The 22484-nt window shown below is 36.8% G+C and overlaps 1 protein-coding gene across 3 annotated transcripts in view; it reads left to right on the forward strand.

Moving 5' to 3' along the window:
• Positions 1–22484, forward strand: part of LOC150108109 (epidermal growth factor receptor-like) — a 495579-nt gene that overhangs the window by 222183 nt on the left and 250912 nt on the right. For all 3 annotated transcript variants that reach the window (XM_090415594.1, XM_090415593.1, XM_090415595.1), the window contains 3 exons: positions 1379–1589; positions 5823–5960; positions 20490–20677. In XM_090415594.1, coding sequence (XP_090271720.1) covers positions 1379–1589; positions 5823–5960; positions 20490–20677 — 537 coding nt within the window. The remainder of the gene's footprint in view (positions 1–1378; positions 1590–5822; positions 5961–20489; positions 20678–22484) is intronic.

Genomic DNA, 22484 nt, shown 5'->3' on the forward strand with positions numbered 1-22484 from the left:
TCGGTTTAGGACATTAAAGTGTCTCAGTACTCTCAACTGTAAGTTTAGAATATCTAAGTTCATTTGAAAAAAATTTCTGTTTTTCTGTATAATTATTTTTATTTTATAGAAAACTTTCTTAAAAATAAATTTTGTTAAATTTTTGTTTTATGCTATACCTCTTTTTATTTTTATTTTAATGCTATTGAGTAGCATTAAAACAAAATCCGATTTCATGAAGTATTTTCCTTAAAATTTCTCTTTTCCAAGGAAAATTAATTTTTTCTTTAAGCACAGGAATCAATTTTGGAACAGTTGGCACTCTTTTCTCGACCATGTAAAATTCTTGAATAGTTCATCTTATAATGTCTACATCAAAATCATTCGAAGCTATGGTTTCGATGGTTTTCTTTCTCTGGCGCTTTTTTTTAGGAGATTTAAATTTTGGCTTACCTTCACCTTTTGATTCCCTATGAATTCTTTTAAAAGTCGATCTCGATATGCCCGCAATTGCACTTGCACGTTTTATGATTTGAGAAAGGGGAACAAGGGACTGCCTTTTAATGATTCTTTTTCGCAGAATGTCAGCACATTATTCAATATTCTTTTGCAAGAGCTACTGAAACGTTTAACAACAGAACTTGTTGACTGTACTGGATCCATCATACAAAATAATAATAAAAAAATAATGCAAAAAAGCGACAACAAAAATCAAGCTACTACTAGTACAGCTCCAGACAAGAAAGCACGTGATTTCGCATGTTTGCAGCCAATTCGTACATCCTTCATTTCTTTCTCCCCTTCAGCATGAATCGACTATTCTTGGCAAAACACCAAGCAGAGATCTACAAACGGTGGGCAAGCTATATACTATGCAGACTTTAATTGTGTACAGTGGACCAAACAGAATTTACTGATCCTGAGAACCTGCATAAAGTCTCTTTTGAACACAGAGCATAACATTTTGCTTTTTCTGATAATTGGAGTGAGAGAAAAATAAATTGTTACCCTCATAAATGAGTTTGAGTCTTCATTGGCACAAAGAAATCAGGTAGCACAGAATTATACAAATTAGATACTATGTCAATTAAAAAAAAGTTAAAGCTAATTTGTCTCTAAGATATTCATAAAACCTTGATATTATCATAGATTGAATAGGAGCCATAAAGATATGGGTTACATAATTTTAAAGATTTAAATACTATTTGTGATGATCGTATATGTATTGCTGCCCTGTAAAATAGATACTAACTACAAAAAATATTATAATAAGTAAGATATAGAGCTTTTTTTAATCCCTTTTTTATTTCAGCAATGAAAATGATATCTGACAGAATAATCTCAGATAATTTATATACAGAATTTATTGTGTATTTACATGGATTTATCATGTTTTCAGGATGAAAATTTGGATCTTGGATTTCTTCAAGAAATTAGGGAGGTTACTGGTTATGTACTAATTTCACATGTTCATGTAAAGCGTATTGTGCTTCCAAAATTAATGATTATTCGAGGCCGGATGCTCTTCAAGTTGAATGTTAGAGATGAAGAATTTGCTTTGATGGTCACACTCAGTAAAATGGAAAATTTAGAACTTCCTTCTCTTAGAGGTTTGTTTTTCACTTTTGACAATACTTTATATCCAAATTTCAAAAAATAAATAAAAATAAATAAAAAAATTAAAAAAAATCAATTTCAAAGCTGATTATTATAGGATTATCTTGCATTTCAATCCCTTGTTATCTTTTTTTCTTCACAAAAAAGAAATAATTATTTCATTTTATTAGATAAAATATACTGTACTTAAATATGTTTCATCATTGATAAGGTGAGTGACTGCTGTATGTGTGTGGTAAATTGAATCAACTTTTTTTGAACACAGAGCATAACATTTTGCTTTTTCTGATAATTGGAGTGAGAGAAAAATAAACTGTTACCCTTAAAAATAAGCTTTCCATACTTACCAGCCATAGTAACTACTGCATCTGGAATATTGAAAACCTACCAGAAACAAATAAATTCTCCTAAAATTAATATTTGGCTTAACATGAAAACATCCAAAGTTTATTATTCTTTTTCTTTCCTGAAGCAACAGTTATAAAGCCTTTTTATCTGTATGTGCCTCATCAGTTTCTAGACATACAGCTTTATCATATTGCCTTCTTAATAATATTATATTTCAGTATGAGGGTTTTCTGTTGTTATGCAGAACCTGTTTGGGGTTAACTATTATCTCCATACAGGTTATCCCATATAACTATTATCATTATTATTATATGAGTAACTCTATGGAGTTCTTTGATTCTTTATGCCAAGCACTATCCAACATTTGCGAGTTATCTATCATACTTTGCTTTCAACTTATTCACAGTCATGGTACCCACAACAGACCCTAGCAACCTATTCCACTCATTCACCACACTCCAAGCAAAAAATCTAGTCCTCACATCCCTGCTAACTACACTCTTGCTCAGTTTCCAAGGATGACCCCTAGTTCTTTCACCAGACCTGTTCTGAAAAATTTCCTCTGTATTAGTCTTGTAAAAATCCTTCAGTAATTTGTATGTCTCAATCATGGCACCATTTTTCTGCCTATCAACCAATCAATGTAACTCACAAATAATTTCTGCCTATCAACCTGTCCTTATAAGGTTATTCCATAGACCATCTTAGTCACTCACCTCTGGATCTTTCCACCTACCCCTCATCCCCAAGAAATCCAGGTGACTAGATCCATGTGCAGATCTGGTCACCTGGTAGTCAAGATGGGATCTTACCAAGACTCTGTAAAGAGGCATAGTAACAGTGTCTCTATTCGTCAGGGTATTCTTCAGTAGAGCTGGCATATAGTAAAAGCTAAAGTAATCTGATGAGCTGCTTTAGCTTTGACTATATGCCCTCTAAACTATAACTCTCTGTCCACTAAAATCCCTGGCTTATTCAATTTTCTGGAGTACAGTTCCATCAATGTGGTACACAGCTGGTAATCTTTCACCACAAAATGCATAACTTTACACTTTGCCACATTCAACTGATATGCATTCTCTTTTGACCAGACTGCCAGTCTATCCATTCTCCTATAGTTAATACAGTTAATATCATATAGTTAATACATTTAAAACATGATCTGTATTAACTATTGCTCTACCAGCAAACAACTGAATAGTTCCTCCCAGATCCTTTCTTATATTGTTAATGAACAAATCAAATGTGTTCTCTACAACTCTTGATATGCTGATTAGTTGGTAATTTGCTACATCAGTCTTCGAGCATCATTTATGCAATAGAACTATTTGTTCCTCTTTCCACTCCCTCAGGACTAACCCACAGCTGAGACAGATTAAACAATGTGGTCAATGGCACTGACAATTCCCAAGGGCACTGACAATTCACATAAAACTCGAGCTGGTAGACTATCCAATCCCACAACTATATTCACATTAAGGTTCTGTAATATGCTATGCACCTCCATTTCATTTACCTCAGTTCCCATTTAAGCCTTTGCCTCTCTCATTACTATAATATCTCTACCTGAATGATACACTTTTGTAAAGTGTTCACTTAATAATTCTACTATTTTGCCTGATTCAGTTACCTCCTTCCCATCAGCATTCATTAAAATCATTCGGCTATAAGCATTTCCTTTTACTTGCAACACACAGAAAGAACTCTTTGCGATTATCTTTGGCCTGTGCTGCTAATTTCCTTTCATACTCTGCTTTTGCCTTTTTTACCACACTGGTTACCCTTCTGGCATTTGCTTTGTACTGCATATGTGCCTGCTGATCACCTTTCTCCTTGAATTCCCTCCACAATTTATTTTTTTTTTAGATCCTGCTTAACGATGATATTTGTATCTTTAACCCCCATTTGATTTATTCTCCCAACTCTAGGTATGCAGTCTGCTGTTACTTATCTCAAACACCCCTTTACCACTTCTCATGCACTGTCAACATCCAGCCCTTGCAATTTCACATGCCATGGCACTGATCCAAGCAATCTCCTAAGCAGTACTCCTAACAGTCTTGTAATTCCACATATATCCCTCTTAACTGAATATTCCACACATTTAGCCACCTACTAGGTCAAGGCCATATGATCACGCTCACCAGTTAATCACAATATAGCCATATTGGTTGTAGACAAATTCTCTGATGCAGTTACCAGATCTAACACTCTCAAATCCCTAGTACATTCCATCACATGCTGCCTCAGGTAATTCCTTAGCAATTGTATAAATTCCATTTCCTTCCTCCCTTGTGTTGTTTCCTCCTTTCAATCTATGTTCCCATAGTCGAAGTCCCCCATAATAATTACCCACCCTCCACTCATTGAACTCATCTCCTGAAGCATACTATCCCCATCATCCTTTACAGCACCTGATCTACAGAAGCAGCAAACTGTATATTTGTTCTGTTTGCAACTATCTCACACTAGATGGCCTCAAATGTACTATTTTCTCTGGCCTGCAGTGACCTCCTACTTTCTTTGTTTGCAGTTCATCGGCTATGATCAATAATACTCCTTCCCTCTTTCTTTTCTCTCTATCCTCCCTGAAAACACTATACACATTCACATTCTATCCCACTAACTATATTGTCTTCTGTCAGGCATGTCTCACTAATGTCTAACCTTTAGCCAGGATGAACTAATCAATGCCAAAAACTTCCCTTTTCTAAATTCTCCTGGCAATAGTGTACATAAAGTGTAAAAATCCCTTATGCCCACTACTGTTCTTATGCTTTATACTAATTATCCCATTCTGGTTTGTTACTTATAGTACTGACTTATGTATTTTATGCATATTCTTACACTCAACTGACTTACTGGCATTTGTATATTCACCTCCCCCCGCCAAAAAAAAGCCCTGGTTTCCCTGATTTTGCACATCTACTTTCACTTTATTCAACAACACTTTTTCCAGAGTCTGAACACCAAATCCATTCAAATACAAACCATTCTTCCTGTATAAGTCCTTTCATCCATCAAACTCACTCCACACATCCACAAACTCCACATGATTCCTCCTGCATGATCTATGCATCGACTCATTAGTATTATTATTACGTGACACTTCCAAGGAGTCCAAGTCCATCTTTAAAGGACACTCTGCTTCACACAACTCACCATCTACACAGAGTGCCACTATCTATACACTACTTCACTGTCCATCATCTACACATAATACCATCTGTCACATACAGTAATAATATTTTTCATCTGTAAATTGTGTATGTACCCTGGTTGATTTGTTGGCATGTTGGATGAAAAACCAAAGTTTTCAAGAGAAAAGACCCTGCTACCATTGAATGACTTTAGCTAACTGACCTTCACTTAAAAAAGTCCAAATCAAGATTCCTCTTATCATGATGAGAATCAAACCCAGATCTTTTACAACAAACACACATTGTCTTCCAGTTGTGCATTGGAGGTGCTTCACATCATTGTATTGACCATACAGCAGCTCTCTTGATTTAACACCTTGTGTCTTTTTCTTCTTCTTCTTCATTTTTTTTTTTTTTCCATGGAAGTTTATCAAGTCAAAAGTGGATCAAATGAAAATGATATATCTTAAATATTTACATATGTATAGTATAGAAGAAATTGTTGCAAAAAATCATGCCATAAATGTAAAAAATGTGCTTTCAGTGCTACTAGTGGATTTGAGATTGACAGGCATATTTATAGTAATCAGTATTGTGACAGTATAAAATTATATAATAGCATCATATACTGTTATATAATATATATATATAGTGATTTTGTAGAAACTGTATGTTAACTTTCTTAATGAATGCATATTAACTTATTAACTGTATATTAATTGTATATTCTTACTGCAGATATTCTTGCTGGAAGTGTTGGATTTTTCAATAACTACAACTTGTGCCATATACGTACTATTAAGTGGAATGAAATTCTTACAGGAATAGATGCTACCGATATATATATTTATAATTTCACACAACCTGAAAGAGAATGTAAGTATACTACTTTGTAAATTTAATGATATTTGAGATGTTTTTTTTTTTTTTTTAAAGGGGGGGGGGAAGTTATCTAGTTTGCTGATAATGCTAAACTGGGGAAAGTAGTGGTTAATAAAGGAATGTAGAGATCTTGCAGGATGATTTCAGCATATTAACATTGTGAACAATTCATAATGGTTACCAATTTAGTGTGCAAAGTATGAAGTGATGAACTTTTGAGCTAAAAAGATTACATCATGTATTTTATTTGTAAGACTATACTACAATTGATGACGTTATAAATGCATTTTGTGTTATTGTGTCCATATATGAATATAGAAGTGAGCAAAATAGCACAAAGGCTAAATATTGAAAAACACACAAACATACTGATAAGTAGAGATTAAGGTTATTACCCCTCTTTTAAGGTCTTAGTATGGTCAAATTTCTTGGTTGTATAAGGAAATGGCAGATAGGATCTTGTGGTGAGTGACTAAAATGCTGACAGGTCTTTGGAATGCTTTTTCTATAAAGAGAGACTGAAAGTTTGTAGGTTATAAAATTTGATTGATAGATGCAAACGAGAGAATATAATGGATACACATAATTTACTAAAGAATTTTTACAAGACAAATGCAGATGAAATTTTTCAGTATATGACAGGAGAGGAGTGGCTAAGGAGGGGGAGTGATGGTCATCCCTGAAAGTTTAGTTAGAGTGCTTAGGAAGTGGTACATGAGTGGAATGGGTCACCAAAAATAGTTGTGAATTATCAGTGAATTAGTTGAAGGAAAGATATGAGAGGCATTGTGTGAAATGGTTAGTTAGGGTCTCTCATGATGAGTCTCCATGGGTATGCATAGATAACAGTAATAATATTTGTATTATTTAGAAATATGTTTTCATTTAAATAATAACTGTAATTGATTTGCAGGTTTCTGCAAAACAATATTTTATTATTATTATTATTATTATTACAGGTATCTCCATGGAGTCAGCAGACTCATCGTGGGAGACCCAAACTATCAAAACAATATCTATCGTATCTCTTCTTGAATTCATTTACAGACGAAGAACTCACAACTGAGTCAGACAATTCATTCCACTCATCGCCACCCTCCAGGCGAAAAACCTCATTCTCATACCCTTGTTAACCACACTTTTCCTTAATTTCCAGGGATGACCTCTTGTTTTTCTATCACTATCACACAGCTGAAACATTTCCCCTGCATCAATCTTATAAATATAAAAACCTTTTAGTAATTTAAATGTCTATAATATTCTCACTTCTCCACCTATCAACCAACCTCTGCAATCCACAAGCTCTCAACCTATCAATGTAGGGAGCATTGTTTACATCACTCACCAACTTAGTCACTCTCCTCTGAACCCTCTCCACAACCTCCTCATCTCCAAGGAATCCAGGTGACCAGACCTGAGCACAATAATCCAAATGTGGAAGTATCAACGCTTTATAAAGGGGAATAATAACCTCTTTATCTCTAGATGTTAGTGTGTTCCTCAATAACCAAGTAATCCTATGTGCAATCTTGGACACCTTAGCAATGTGTCCCCTGAAATTCATCTCCCTATCCACCAACATCCCCTTGGTCCCTAACCTCATCAATCTCTTGGAGTACCATTCCATCAATGTAGTACACAGCTGGTAATCTTTTGTTCCCAAAATGCAAAACTTTACACTTTTCAAAAATTGAACTGACATCCATTACCTTTTGCCCATTTTGCCAGCTTATTTAAATCATCCTGCAAATTCTCAACATCAGCTTGATTTTTTATTATGCTACCCAACTTTGCATCATCAGCAAACAACTGACTATCTCCCTTTAAGCCATTTCCTATATCATTTATGTATAAATTAAACAACAATGGCCCAAGCACAGAGCCCTGAGGCACACCACTGGTCTCCTGCCTCACTCTGCTCCTCCATACACCACCTTCTGGTATCTCTCCCTGAGCCATTCTCCTATCCATATCCATCCTATCCAGTTTAGTATCCAAGAGATCTGGGGTTGATTATTGATAGAAATCTGAAATTTAGGGGATATATTGTGAAGGTGATGAAGGTAACACAGAGGATTGCTGCAATAATGAGAAGAACACTGATCTGCAGAGATAAAAGGGTTATCATTCCGTTGTATAAGACTCTGATCAGACCACACTTAGACTATTGTTCTCAGATTTGGTCCCCAGGATTTGAAGGGGATAAATTAACTGTGGAAAGGGTACAAAGGCAGATAACAAAGATGGTTTCAGGACTGTACAATGTTAGTTATGAGGATCGGCTGAGAGAATGTGGACTGCAGAGTTTGGTGGATAGAAAAAAGAGAGGTGATATGATTGAGATTTTAAACTGTTGAAAGGTGGTTACAGGGTTGACACTGGGGAGTTCTTTCGCTTGGTTGAACAGAAGGAAGGAGTGATGACAAGAGGCCATCCCTGGAAGTTACAAAAGGAAACCGTGAGCAAGAGGGTGAGGAGTGGTGGTTTCTTTGCATGGAGGGTGGTTGAACCATGGAATGCCTGCCTGATGGAGTGGTGAGAGTGAGAACGGTCAATGAGTTTAAGGAGTGGTAGACTTTGTGTTTCTTAAGGGCGGACCTCCCCTCGATGAGTCTTGATAGACTTTGTGTTTCTTAGGAAGGACTTCCCACGATGAGTCTTTTTGATTCCATGGAGACCTGAATAATAATAATAATAATAATAATAACGAAGTAAGAGGCGTTGACAATTCCTTTGCACATTCATGCAACACCCAAGCTGATATTCCATCTAAACCTACAGCAGTGTTTGGATTTAAATTTTGTAATATACTAAGTACCTCTGATTTCTTAACTTCAATTCTCACATCAGTTATTGCTACAGGTACAGAGATATCTTCACTTGGGTGATAGACTTTTGAAAAGTGATCACTCCGTAACTCTACTGTTACATCGGAATTTGTCACCTCAATACCATCAGCACCCACTAAAGTTATCCTTCCAAAGTCATGCTTCCTTTTACTTGCCATATAGCAGAAGAACTCTTTGGGATTATCCTTGGCTAGGGTCTTCTCATAATCTCATTTAGCTTTTCTTACTATGCTGGTAACATTCCTAGCTTGAGCCTTGTACTGCTTATGGGTATACTGATCTCCTTTTTCCTTGTGAATTCTCCATAACATTTTCTTTTTTTGCAGATCAAGCTTGATGCTACTACTCATCCATCTAATGCCTGCCTTGTTTGTCTTCCTGACCATGGGAACACAATCTGATATTGCCTTCCTCAGATACCTGCTGGTTTTATCCCATGCTCTGCTAACATCTTTCCCCTGCAATATGTTCTGCCATGGGACAGCTGCAAGCTCACTCCGAAGCTTGTTATAATTGCCTAACCTGTAGTTCCGTATATATCCTTGCTTAAGAGAGAAATCAACAAATTTTGCAACCTCCCAAGTCAATACCACATGATCGCTCTCATCAATTGGGGGTAATGAGGACACCTTACTTATGCATATATCCTCTAAACTAATGACCAGGTCCAACACTCTCACACCACATGTCCCTTCAGTTATGTGCTGCTTCAAGTAATTATCTCGTAGAAGATGTATGAATTCCATTTCCTTGTTGCCACATGATATTTCCTCCTTCCAATTGATATCACCATAATTAAAATCCCCCATGATAATCACTAACCCTGCACTCATTGCACTAATTTGTTGATGCATGAATTCAATATAACCCCCTGTACCTCCTGGCCTATAGCAGCAACCAACTGTATATTTGGTTGCGTTGGTCACTATTTTACACCAGACCACCTCAAATGAGCTATTATCAACAGTACTCCTCCCCCTGTTCTATCTTCTCTATCTTCCCTGAAAATACTGTACCCATTACATTCGATTCCAGTGACCACATCTTCTGCTGACAGCCAAGTTTCACTAATATCTACAACTTTTGGTGAGATTGCACTGACTAATGCCAAATGCCAAAAATTCTTCCCTCTTATTTCGAATGCTTCTTGCATTAGTATACAGAAATTGCAGATTCCCTTTTAGTTCTTGTACCAACTTTAGAACTGATATACACATCACTAATTTCAGTGATGTGTATATGCCGATTTTTATCTACTCTATTTTGCAGTTTATTCCGTGAATAAGGATTAACAAATATACAATCACTGCTTAAATTTCTCCCTCTTACACTCAACCTTTTCAATTTTAGTTTCCCTGCCCAATTACTTCAACTTGTTCAGAAAACAGTAACTTCTTCAATCACTTATGACTTTCCATGTTCAGATGCAACCCATCTCTTGCATACACCTGTCTTTTGCCTTCAAACACACTCCAAACATCAACAAATTCCAGACCTCTTTTTTTTTGCACATTCTTGCAATCATATCATTCATTATGGCGGGGCTCAGGGTGGACAGGGGTACACAGCATGAGAAAGGTGGATGCTCCAAGAGGAGGTGAGCATGTGTAGGCAGGAAAGGAATGGGATAACTAGGGATCAAGAGGAAACAGTTGGAATTGAAAAGGGTTTTAAAATGAAGAAGCAGAAAGGGAAATGGCCCCAGTCGAGCATGGAGAGATCACATCGAGTGAGTGATATCAGTGGACTAGCTGTAGATCCAGAAATGAGCTGTTGTGTTTGTATACAAATGCTAGAAGCATAAGAAACAAGGCAGATGAAATGGTTGCACTAATTGCGTCTGTTCACCCAAAGATTGTCAGAATAAGTGAGACAACGTTGGAAGAGGATGACATCCTGACAGTAATAGAGATGGAAGGGTATGATGTGTTTCATGAGGACAGAAGGGGTAAAAAGGGAGGGGGAGTGCTTTGATGATAGAGAAAGAGTTATGTCCATATAAAGTAGAGATGCAAGAGGGAAATAGTGCCAGTGCTTTTGAGGCAGTATGGTGTGAGATAGAGGTGAATGGAAAATACTTGATGGGATGTTGTTATATACCAGGTAATGTGGATGGTGGTGATAATGAAATGTACAATCAAATTAGCCAAGTAAATGAGAAAAGAGTGATCATTATGGGTGATTTTAATTATGGCAGTATAGACTGGATTGATGAGATAGCAACAGAGGGCACACAAGGATTGAGGGTCTTGGATTTGGTCATCTCATCAGAGGATGTAATTATAAATGATGTGTCAAATCATCCACCAATTGGTGAGAGTGACCATGAGGTGATTACCTGGGTGGTTGCCAGCAGTGCAAGGACCTCTGTGAGAAAAGGGTATATGTGGAACTACAAGCAGGGGTGATTATGAAGAGCTCAGGAGACAGCTTGCGGGTGTAGCATGGAATGAGGAATTAGCTGGAAAAGAGATCAATGCAGCTTGGGGGATTTTCAAAAACTGTTTAGTAGATGCAATGTCTAAATGTATTCCAAGGGTGAGAAGGTTAAATAAGGTGGGTGTGAGATGGATGAATAAAGAGATTAAGCATGCGATACAGAGAAAAAAGGGCATTGTGGAGGCAGCATAAGAGAAGTGGAAATAACCAATTCCATGAGGTCTATAAAGACCAAGCAAAGAGGGTGACTTGGTTGGTGAGGGTAGCTAAAGAGAGATATGAACAGCAATTAGCTAATGAAGCCAAAAAGAATCCTAAGGAGTTCTTTCGATATGTAGCCATCAAAAGAAAGAATAATTATGGAAGGATGATATTGATTTGAGAAAGTGGTATCAAGACAGCTGATGCAGAATGTGTGGTGGAGATACTTAATGAGCAGTTCATAAAGATCTTTCAATCTTGTGAATGTGACTTCATGGAGGGATTAAGAGCAGTTGATGGTTGGGAGGAGAGACTGACTGTAGGAGAGCAAGAGGTGTATGAGGAGTTGAGTAAACTAGATGTTAATAAGGCTGTGGGACTTGATAATATATCACCACGTATTCTGAAAGAATGTGCCAGGGAGTTGACACCTGCCTTGACATATTTTTTTAATATGAGTCTTGCACTAGGTCAACTTCCTGAGTAGTGGAAGGAGGGCAAGATTGTGCCACTTCATAAAGGATGTGATCGAACTTGAGCATCAAACTATAGACCTATCTGTGTGTCAGGTGTAGTGGTTAAGTTGTTGGAGAAGCTTGTGAGAACTAGGATCCAGAGTTGAGTTGATAACAATGGTATTATCTTTGATGGACAGCATGGATTTGCTAAAGGGAGGTCATGTTTTAGTAATCTACTTACTTATTACAATAAAGTGACTGCTTCCTTGGACAGAGGAAAAGGATACACAGTAATATACTTGGATTTCGCAAAGGCTTCTGATAGAGTACCTCATGATAGGTTGACAGTCAAACTAGTGCAGATGGGGTTGGATATTAGATTGGTGCATTGGATTGGAGACTGGCTATCTGATAGGTATCAACAAGTTGTGTATGGGGGAGTGATATCCAGGAAAAGGAAAGTCACTAGTGGAGTGCCTCAGGGGTCTGTTTTAGGTCTGTTACTGTTTAACTTGCATATTAATGATATAGGTGAAGATTTGGATGGATATATTCAGTTGTTTGCAGGTGATGCAAAGTTAGGACGAACCATGAAGTTTAGTGAAGATGTTGTGGCCTTACAGGAAGACTTGAATAGATTGAGTGATTGGGCATGGAAATGGGGATGTGAGTTCATTGCAAAATATAAGGTTTTAAAATTTGGAAAACAAAGATGGAATGCAGAATTTATGATTAGTGAGAATATATTGTTGGAGGTAGAGGAAATAAGAGATCTGGGGGTGATAGTGGATAAGGAACTAAAATTTAGGGGACACCGCCAAAATTGTGAAGACAACATAAAGGCTTCTGGGAATGATGCGGAGGACACTGATGTGTAGAAGTAGGGAGATTCTTGTTCCGTTGTATAAGGCTTTGATTAGGCCACACATAGACTATTGTGCACAGATTTGGTCACCGGGTTTTCAGAAGGATGAAGAGATGTTGGAAAGGGTCCAAAGGAGACTGACTAAGGTAGTTTCTGACCTCTGGAATGTTGAGTATGAGGAAAGATTGAGAAGATGTAATTTGCAGAGTCTGGCAGACAGGAGGAAGAGGGGAGATATGATAAAGACCTACAAGTTGGTAAGGGGTTGTTATAGGATCAATGCTGGAGAAGTTTTACAGAGAATAGTGGGAGATCAGGGGAGAAGCAGTGGTCATCCCTGGAAACTGTATAAAGAGGGTGTGAGTAGGGGAGTGAGAGGCAGGTTTTTTTCGTGCAGAGTTGTGAATGATTGGAATGCCTTGCCTGAGAATGTGGTGTCAGCGAAGAGTTTGAATGTGTTTAAAACACGGTATGATGAGCTGTGTGTGTGATAAAAGGACCTCTCAGATGAGTCTTTGACTCCATGAGATCTTGGGGTGGTAATAATAATTATCATTGCTCATCTGCTTAACTCATAATTGTCAAAATGAGGCAACTCACATACTATCCTCCCATTGACACTTTCTTCTTCACGATATCTAACAATGTTCTTAAATCTTTTGCTAACCGATTTATACTACCACTCAGGTCATTTGTACCCACCATGGCTATCATCTTTTCTGCATCATGCCCTCTCTTTATTGCTAAAGCCACTCTCTCTCTCTCTATTGTTCCACTAGCCAAGCACTACTCAGGCATACTGTTCTCTCTATACCTTTAATCATAGAATCACCATATATTTTACCACTCATAATTTTATTCAAGTCCAAACAAGCATCGTTCATGGCCTCGTTTTCTATTCTATTCAACATGACTCTCCCAGTTTCATTATTCAATGCTCTTTTACTTACTCCCTCACTCTCACGACATCTCATTTCTTCTAGACCTCTTGTGCTTTCATTCTGTTGACTCCCAATCACTCTCATACTATTTACTACTTCATCAATCACCAAAAACACTCCCATACTTATTCCTGTTCTAGTTACTTCAGCTAAAGTAATCTCCATAGTCCTAATTTCTCTATTCAACACATTTAACTCAGTTTTAATTTCCATAATCTCCTTACTGAGTACTTCCAATTCTTCTTGCAGAAGATGAAGGTCACGTTTCATTCTCACAAACTCCTGCCGAAGTTCTGCTATGGTCCTGACATCTGCTTCCATTCCTAACCACTCCAGCCTATCCTGACACTTCTCGCATACATCGATGTTTTTGTTCTTCTCATTTAGCCAAACAATCCACAGATCCTTCCCATTCTTCGGTGCATGCATATAGCAGTTTCCGCAATGCATCCATTACAAAAAATCCAACGCAGAGGCGGTTGTTCTTATTGAAATTCTCTGTGCTGCAGACATACGTCTCTTGTTGGATACCATCTTTAGACACTGAAGTAGTGAAACAAACAGCAGCGAAAACACAATATATATGACAGAATTTCAAACAATAACACCACTGAAGGACACTTGTATCCAACCGAAGCACTACTGCAGCACAATTTGAGACAAAAAAGCCACACTATACTTTAATTTAAAAACATGTTTTCTACATAACTTAGCACGCTCGCCACTTTCACTAGTGATACTAGCGCCACAGTTTTGAATTTTGAATAATTCAAAATGTGAAGGAGATTAAATTAGAGTTACTACCCACAGATTTCATTATGTTAAGCTTTCAGTACTGCTCTTATACTTCAGATAATATGTCACACACACAAAGAATGCTAGAAAACAAATTATACTAGACAGAAGAAAGCAATTTTTCCAATGGAAAACTATCCTGACATATAATTGAAGTATTTATGATTTCTTTTTATGATTAATTAAAAAACAACTCAATGAAAAAAAAATATTTTTCTTGGTCAGAAAGTAAATTATATTTTTGTTTTAATCCTTGCCCAAGTGCAAGTAAACAAAAGTTTGCATATGAAATATTGCCATGACTAGGCAACTGTATATAGAAATCATTGATTTCATATCAAATTACTTCAGTATTCCATAATTCAGAGTACACTCGCTTTCAGAATATGAATATGGTTCATCCATTATAGGTCAAAATTGGTTGTTACCCTGAATGCTTTTTTGATTTTTGATTTCTGAGAATTTCTAGAACTTAAAAAAAAATCACTCTTTTATAGCTCTAAATCCAGCTTGCTTCAGGATCTTGGTCTTTAGATATTTCTGTATTGGTTCTGGCAACAACACCTCAGGTAAATCTCCATCACTGTGCTGAGCCTCAGCCATATACAGTGACTGACAAAATCCTGCCATGCACCAAACCTCAACCCAGCAGCAAACAAAATCCTGCTAGCATGATGGATCTGGACTCAAGCCAGTGGTTGGTAAGAACCAATTCTATTCCTAGGGTAATTAAGCCTCTGAAGAAAAATGGCAAATCAATGGAGATAGACCTGGAGAAATTCTGAGACCTATACAGGAAACATGTTTTCCATGTACAATGCAAATATCACATTATTAAAACACTCTGGATTAGAGTCAGTTATAAGTTTTTTTTTTACTTGTATGGAAAGTAAATTCTACTTGACAAGAAAGTATATTCTTACTTTAATCCTTTACTTGAATGTAAATAAACAAAAGTGTGCATGCGAAGTATCCTCACTTGTAAACTTTTATGAAATATCTTTACAGACCTGGCTATTTCATGTAAAGGTTGAGGATATTTGATGTACACTATGTTAACAAAAGTATTTGGATACCTAGTTATGGTAAAAAAAAAAAATGCATTTTAATTACATTTTTAATACCAAGTGGGACTACCTCTGATCTGAATGACATAGTTAACATAGTCTGAGACATAGTTAACTGATTTTGGTCAGTGAGATGAGGCATGCTTCAACCAATTTCTGTTACATCGCAACAGGAATATTCTTCCATTCCTCACACAAAGCTACCTTGCTCTTCCCAATTTCTGATGCTAATGATGGTCACTGTGGTCTAGAGTGAATTTGATGTTCTAATTCATTCCCAAGATTCTCGATGGAGTTGAGGTCTGGACTCTGACCCTCCAGTCCAACACTTCAATATTGTTTTGTGGAAACTAGTCTCAGACACAGTGCAGTATGGCATGGAGCAGTGTCATTCTAAAACATGCTAGAGTCATTGCCAAAGTATTTCCACAGTGTCAGAAGCATGAAGTTGTCCAGGATGTACTGGACATTCTGGACAACTTTCGAGCGCATTCACCATTGGACCAAGTCCCATCTGACCGAAACACCCCCATACCATTACCGAGCTTCCACCAAACATGACAGTTGGAACGATGCAGTCGTGCCAGAACCTTTCCCTGGGTAATCTCGAGATCCAGACCTGACCATCAGAGCGAAACATTTGGAAGTGTGATTCGCTTTCAAATGTAATTTGCTTCCACAGAATCTTTTTCCAATCATCTACAGTCCCAGGAATGGTATGAAAGATACCAGTCCAAATGTTGTTTGGCATTAAGGGGGGGGGGGGAGAATGATGTGTGGCTTGTTTTCAACAGCTCTGGCTGGTACCTAAGGCATGCAACTCTCTGCAGACAATTCAAATGCTGACAGATGTCCCTGCAACATTTTTCAGGTTGATTGTGAAGTCTACCACTGATGACATGTGGGATGCTTGAACATTCTGAGACATTGTTAACTGATTTTGGTCAGTGAGTGTCGGTGACCTCCCAGGACATTTTTTTGCTCTGGTGGCATGATCAACTTTCCATCTACAAATGATATAATCAATGGTATATTTAAGTATACTGAGACGGGCAGCAATGTCATGGACAGAAAGACCATTGACATGACACCCAACTACCATCCCACGTTGGAAGTCTGTCCGTTCAGCTGAATGTGGCATCTTGACATTGAACACATCCCACCTTTTATTGCCAGACTTATTATTACCTTTTATTATGCAGACACTCCCTGAATATTTGCATATAGTAGGATCCAAAATTTGCACAGCTCGTAAGGTGTCCAAATACTTTTGTCAACATAGTGTATGTAAGCTTCTGTTTGCTCATGCTTGAGTAAAGAATTAAAACAAGAATATAATTGCTTGCAAGTTATAATTTACTTTCTGCTATATGCTACAACTATTTCACATTCAGAGTATTTTAACAAATATTGTAATACATCATTTTGATACTTAGGTGTGAAAAATAGACTTCTGCACTGATTTAGCTCTTCATATCTCCATGGATCTGATTCCTTGATTTGACCCATTTTAAGGGTTATCCCAGTGGGTACTTATCCTTAGAATGAGCTAGGTCCTTGCTACTAGTTTGTCTAGCTCCTACAACTGTTGGTTGTACCAAACAGTACAGCAAAGCTAAAACTCACCATCATGCTGACCCTCACCTCTTCTCAACAGCAGGCAAAAATCCACCACATGCCAAATCTCAACTTTACTTGATAGTAAGCAAAGCCTACCAAGCAATAAAATATTTAAAGTTTATTGCTACATGAATATGTGGCATTGAACATACATTGAGATGTTACAATGCATTGTTGGTCTGTACAGTCTGTGATAGCATATCAAGGCTGTTCATAACTGAAATACTCTTGTTCTCAAAAACTTGCTCAAAAATTAATCTTTTGCTGATCTCGAATATTACCGCAGTGGGAACCACTGCGTAATATTCAAGCGGTAAAGTGTGTGCTTTAACACACACACCACCCAACCTATGATGTGTGTGGGACCCCCCCCCCCCCCAGGGATCTACACACTATAGGTTGGGGGACCGCTGTTTTAACCCGTTCCAACTTAATACACTCTAATTAGTTACTTTTAGACATGAGAAATATTACATTTGCAGTTTTAGTGCATTAAACTATCAAAATGTCACTGTCAAAATTTAAGCAGACAAGAAGACAAGAACTGCAAGTTCATTTAAATTTGAGTGACTTGACAAATGTGACATAATTTGTTTATAAGCTGCATGTATCTGCAATATTTAAATAGCTGAATGAGTAAGCATTTAGGTTCTCTTATATATTTAGCATATAGTGTACAAGATATTTTTTTAACTTGATGTATGGTGCACGTCTCTTATGCGGGTGATGATATTTTTTGGTTTTTAAATGTATATGTGTATATATATATATTGTGAATTATTCAGACAAAAAATGTCACATAGGTTTGTGATAAGTTTTGTCTGAAGCACCTCCGTAGCAGAATTGGAAGAACGACTGTACATGGCACCCTTCGATTGAAAAAGAACTGAGTTCAACTCTGGTCATAATGAGAGAAATTGTTATGTAGTCTTTTTCATTTTGAAAGTGAGTTAGCTGATCTCATACAGGGATAACAGGTTTTTTTTCCTCCTGAAAATCTGGGTTTTTCATCTGCATGCAGGCAAATCGGACATGAGAACACACACACACAATTTACAGACAGTGTACACTGGTTTTTTTGGACTGTAGATGGCACTTTTTGTTTCTGTCAATGGTGGTAGTGTCATATGGTTTAGAGGATTAAGTGACAGTGAGTTGTAGTGGAGTAGTGTGTCCTTCCACAATGAGTCCTTGAAGGTATCACATAATAAAAAAATGCATGTAGACATTTTATTTTAGGTAAGACAAAAGCCTTTTTTTTTTCGACACACTGTAATTGATATTCAATTAAATTTGAAATATAACTTTGTACTAGTAACAACTAATATATCATTTTAAAATGGTGTAAAAGTTGTTTTGAACTGCTAAGTTTAGCTTTTTAGTATAGTTTCTAAATTGTCAGGAAAGATCTGGGTTCGATTCCCATCTATGATGGGAGGAACCTTTATCTGGTCTCTTTCAACTTTCAAGGTGAGTTAACCGTCTCATAGGAGGTAGAGGTTTTTTTCACCCAGAAACTCTGGTTTTTCATCCTTCTGAACAGGCAAACCGACCCCTTGAATACATGCAGATTACAGTCATGAATACTTACAACAATATGTGGAAGAGATAGGGTCTTCACTACATGTCATTATGCCCATAGTTAACCATGAGTCACATCATGGTAGTCAACCTCCTAGATAGGAGATGACACATGAATGAAATGGTGCTGCACGCATTGAGTCTGAGCTGGAAACTTGTACACAAAATGTTTTTCCATGCATACATGGCACAGGAAAAATTAGAGGGAATTATTGGTTCAGTGACACTATTTTTGCTCTTTATTCTCTGTGATCTACTATAACACACACTCATTAAACACTCAGATAAAGGGCAGTGTTAATCCTTATGCACATTCTCTAAATATTTCTGGCAAAATTTCATCAAACTTTCTTTATTAACATCTACCATACTCAACACCTTGTGCACCTCTTGTTCATTTTCACTTATTTCTGTGGTATTTACCTCACTCTGTATTTCATTGCTAGTGTGACAAAATGCTCATTTAAATAAGTTTATTTTCTTTGCAGTGGTTATTTTGTCGCCTTCACAATTCATCTGTGTCATCCTTTTAAAATCATCTTCATCATGCTTACTACATAGCAGAACTTTCTCTTGAATGTCCTTTGGCCTGACTACTCATTCTCTTTTCATATTGTTTTTTCCTCATTAAAATCATCACTAAACATCTATTGAGTCTGACTCATGGTGGGATGTTTACAATCACACAAAACTCATTGAGATATGCCTTTCAACTCATTTACTATAGTATGGTGGCATGTTATTGTATATAACATGATACCATACTCTCAAGAAATGCATTTCCTTCACTCACTACTCTCTCTCTCTCCATGCAAAAAATCCACTTCTCACTCTCTCCTGCTCACAACCTCCTTAATATTAATTTCATGTATGGTCACTTATTCTCTTTTTCCTTCATTCTGTGAATGGAGGAGCAATAGAATAACATGTCATCCACATTAATCTAGTAGCAACAGCCCCTTACCAACTTGTACATCTCAATCATGTCATTCTTCCTCCTGCTCCTCCTCCTATCTACTAGGTTTTGGAAATGGCATTCCATCAGTCTGTTCTCATGCCCAACATTCCAGAGACATGACCCCCCTTAGTCACTCTTTCTGGATACTTTCAGTATATCTGCATCTCTTTGAAAACTATGACTAGATGACCAAATCGTCACATAGTAAACATATGTGGCCTGATCAATGTCTAATAAAATGGAATCACAACTATGTTTCTAGATGTCAGTATTCTCATTTTCTTCATTCATTACCATTTTTACAGCATACCTACCTGATACAGTTCAATATAAAACTCAGTTTGTAAGTTTCTTATCGGACTTTTGTAATAGCATATGCTGTAAAAAGAACATAGCCTTACAGTATATTAACATAAAAACAACAGAAAAATTATTCTTAGATCTAAAATTAAGAACTTCAGCCTAAGAAATATTTATATTGCTAGAAGAATATTAAAACACTTATTCCTGAATAGACAAAGGCTCATGGCACTTTTATTCATTGGCTGTTATCCTGAGTAATCCATAATTATTTATTGTAATTATTACTGTGAGTAGTAGTTTGTTTTCTGGTAAATTTGTGAACACTTGGTGATGTTATCATGACTGATCGAGTTTATGTAATCAAGCTTTGTATAGGTTTTCAATCTGTATTAATCTCATTGCAGACTCTTATTTATTGTACATAACATATTGTAATATATTTACAGGTACACCATGTGGCAAATCTTGTGCTGAAGGATGCTGGGGTGAGGGATCACATAATTGTCAAAAATTTTCCAAAATAAATTGCTCTCCACAGTGCCATCAAGGACGATGTTTTGGACCAAATCCTCGGGAATGTTGCCATTTATTTTGTGCTGGTGGTTGTACTGGTCCAACCCAAAGTGACTGTTTAGTAAGAATTTATGTTTTCACATGCTATATATTATTTTATTATTATACCATGGAACTGATGATCAGTTCCATGGTATAATAATTTTATTCTGATTTGACATTCTCATTGCAACTACAACTTTCGAATTTTCATTTTGTTCTTATTCATTTATGTAATCATGAAGTCTGAACATTGAATCTGATAAAATAAAAATATTTATTGATATTCTCAATAAATAGTACAGCAAAGCTTTTTTCATATATTTTTGATACATATAAAATAAGAAGAGATAAGTATATTTTTGCAAGAACTATTTTTAAGTGCATACACAGTGTGCCTGTTAAGTAATGAGACAACAATTATTATATCAAAACAAAGAGCTATATATATTTGGAATTGTCACATGTTTGGAATTATACAGATTCAAAATAATCTTCCTCCAGCTCCACATAATGTTTACATCTATCATACAGGTGTTTAAAGGCTAGTTGAAGCCCTGACAGGAACCTCCTTCAGTGTCTGGGTCACACCATATTGAATGCCCTCAATGTTGCTGAAGTGCTCCCCCTTTTAAGGCACACTTCATATTTGGAAAGAGGAAAGTCTGCAAGAGCCAAATGGCGAATAGAGGGATGTTCGATCACACAGATTGACTTTGAAGCCAGCAACTGCTTCACAGGCAGTGCACAGTATACAGGCACATTATCATGCAACAGAAACCAGTTGTTGTTGTGGAACACTTCTTTCCTGACACATCACATGTGGTTGTACAGATGTTGCATTACTCCTAAATAATACTGACCGTTCACTGTGGTGCCCCCATGACCAAATTTGTGATGGATAATTCCAGCAGCATTGAAAAAACAGTGACCATTATCTTAACATGTGATTTTTGCAACCTGACTTTTTTTCTGCTGGGGAAAAGATGTTCCACATCATTCTATGCTTTGACATTTCATTTCCAGATCAAACTGAAAATGCTAACTTCTATCACTGGTGACAATTCTTTGCAACACATCACGATCCTGATCAACTGCATGAATGAAATTTTGACACCATGCAACCTGGTGCTCTCTCTGTTTGTGTGTCAATGTGTGTGGCACAAACTTCGAACAAAATTTCTTCTTGTGTAAATCTCTTTCTAAGAGATTTGCACAAGAAGCTGTTTCCTTACCAACACCAACCTGTACAGCGAGTACAGCCTAGTGGTTATTTGCCTCTCATGGACAACAATTTCACATTTGCATTTGTTCCTGCAGAAAATGGCTGTTCACAGCCATTCTCCTCCAGGGACTCCCTTCCCTCTTTAAACATTGAAACATTGGAACACCTGTGCACAGCTCAGATCATTGCCATAAATTTTTAAGGTCTTGGTGCATTTATTTCGCAGTTTTTCTATTATTTACAGTAAAATTTTATCACACTTCTTTGCACCATGATGCAACTTTTGATGCACTCCACTCACACATTCTTACTTCAACAGCTGTCACACAAAAAATGCTGTGCCACCTGACTCAAAAGTTGCACCTGTGATTACAACACACACAGTGGTCAAAACTATAAAAATGCTACTTTTATTCAAAGGGCTGTCCTGTAAAAATCAGTCTCATTACTTAATGGACACACTGTATACATATATTTTATAATAACAGGTGATGATTGATAAACCTGAAATTCAGGGAACATATTGCAAAGATGTTAGAGATAACCTAGAGAATTGCTGCAATACTGAGAAGGGCATTGATCAACAGAGATAAAAGAGTTTTCATTCCATTGTATAAAGCCCTGGTCAGACCACATCTGGACTGTTGTGCTTAAATTTGGTCTC

This window comes from Typopeltis vanoorti, chromosome 3 (assembly GCF_054136105.1).
Source record: "Typopeltis vanoorti isolate ZY-2024b chromosome 3, IOZ_Tvanoo_1.0, whole genome shotgun sequence".
In the NCBI taxonomy this organism is placed as follows: Eukaryota; Metazoa; Arthropoda; class Arachnida; order Uropygi; family Thelyphonidae; genus Typopeltis; species Typopeltis vanoorti.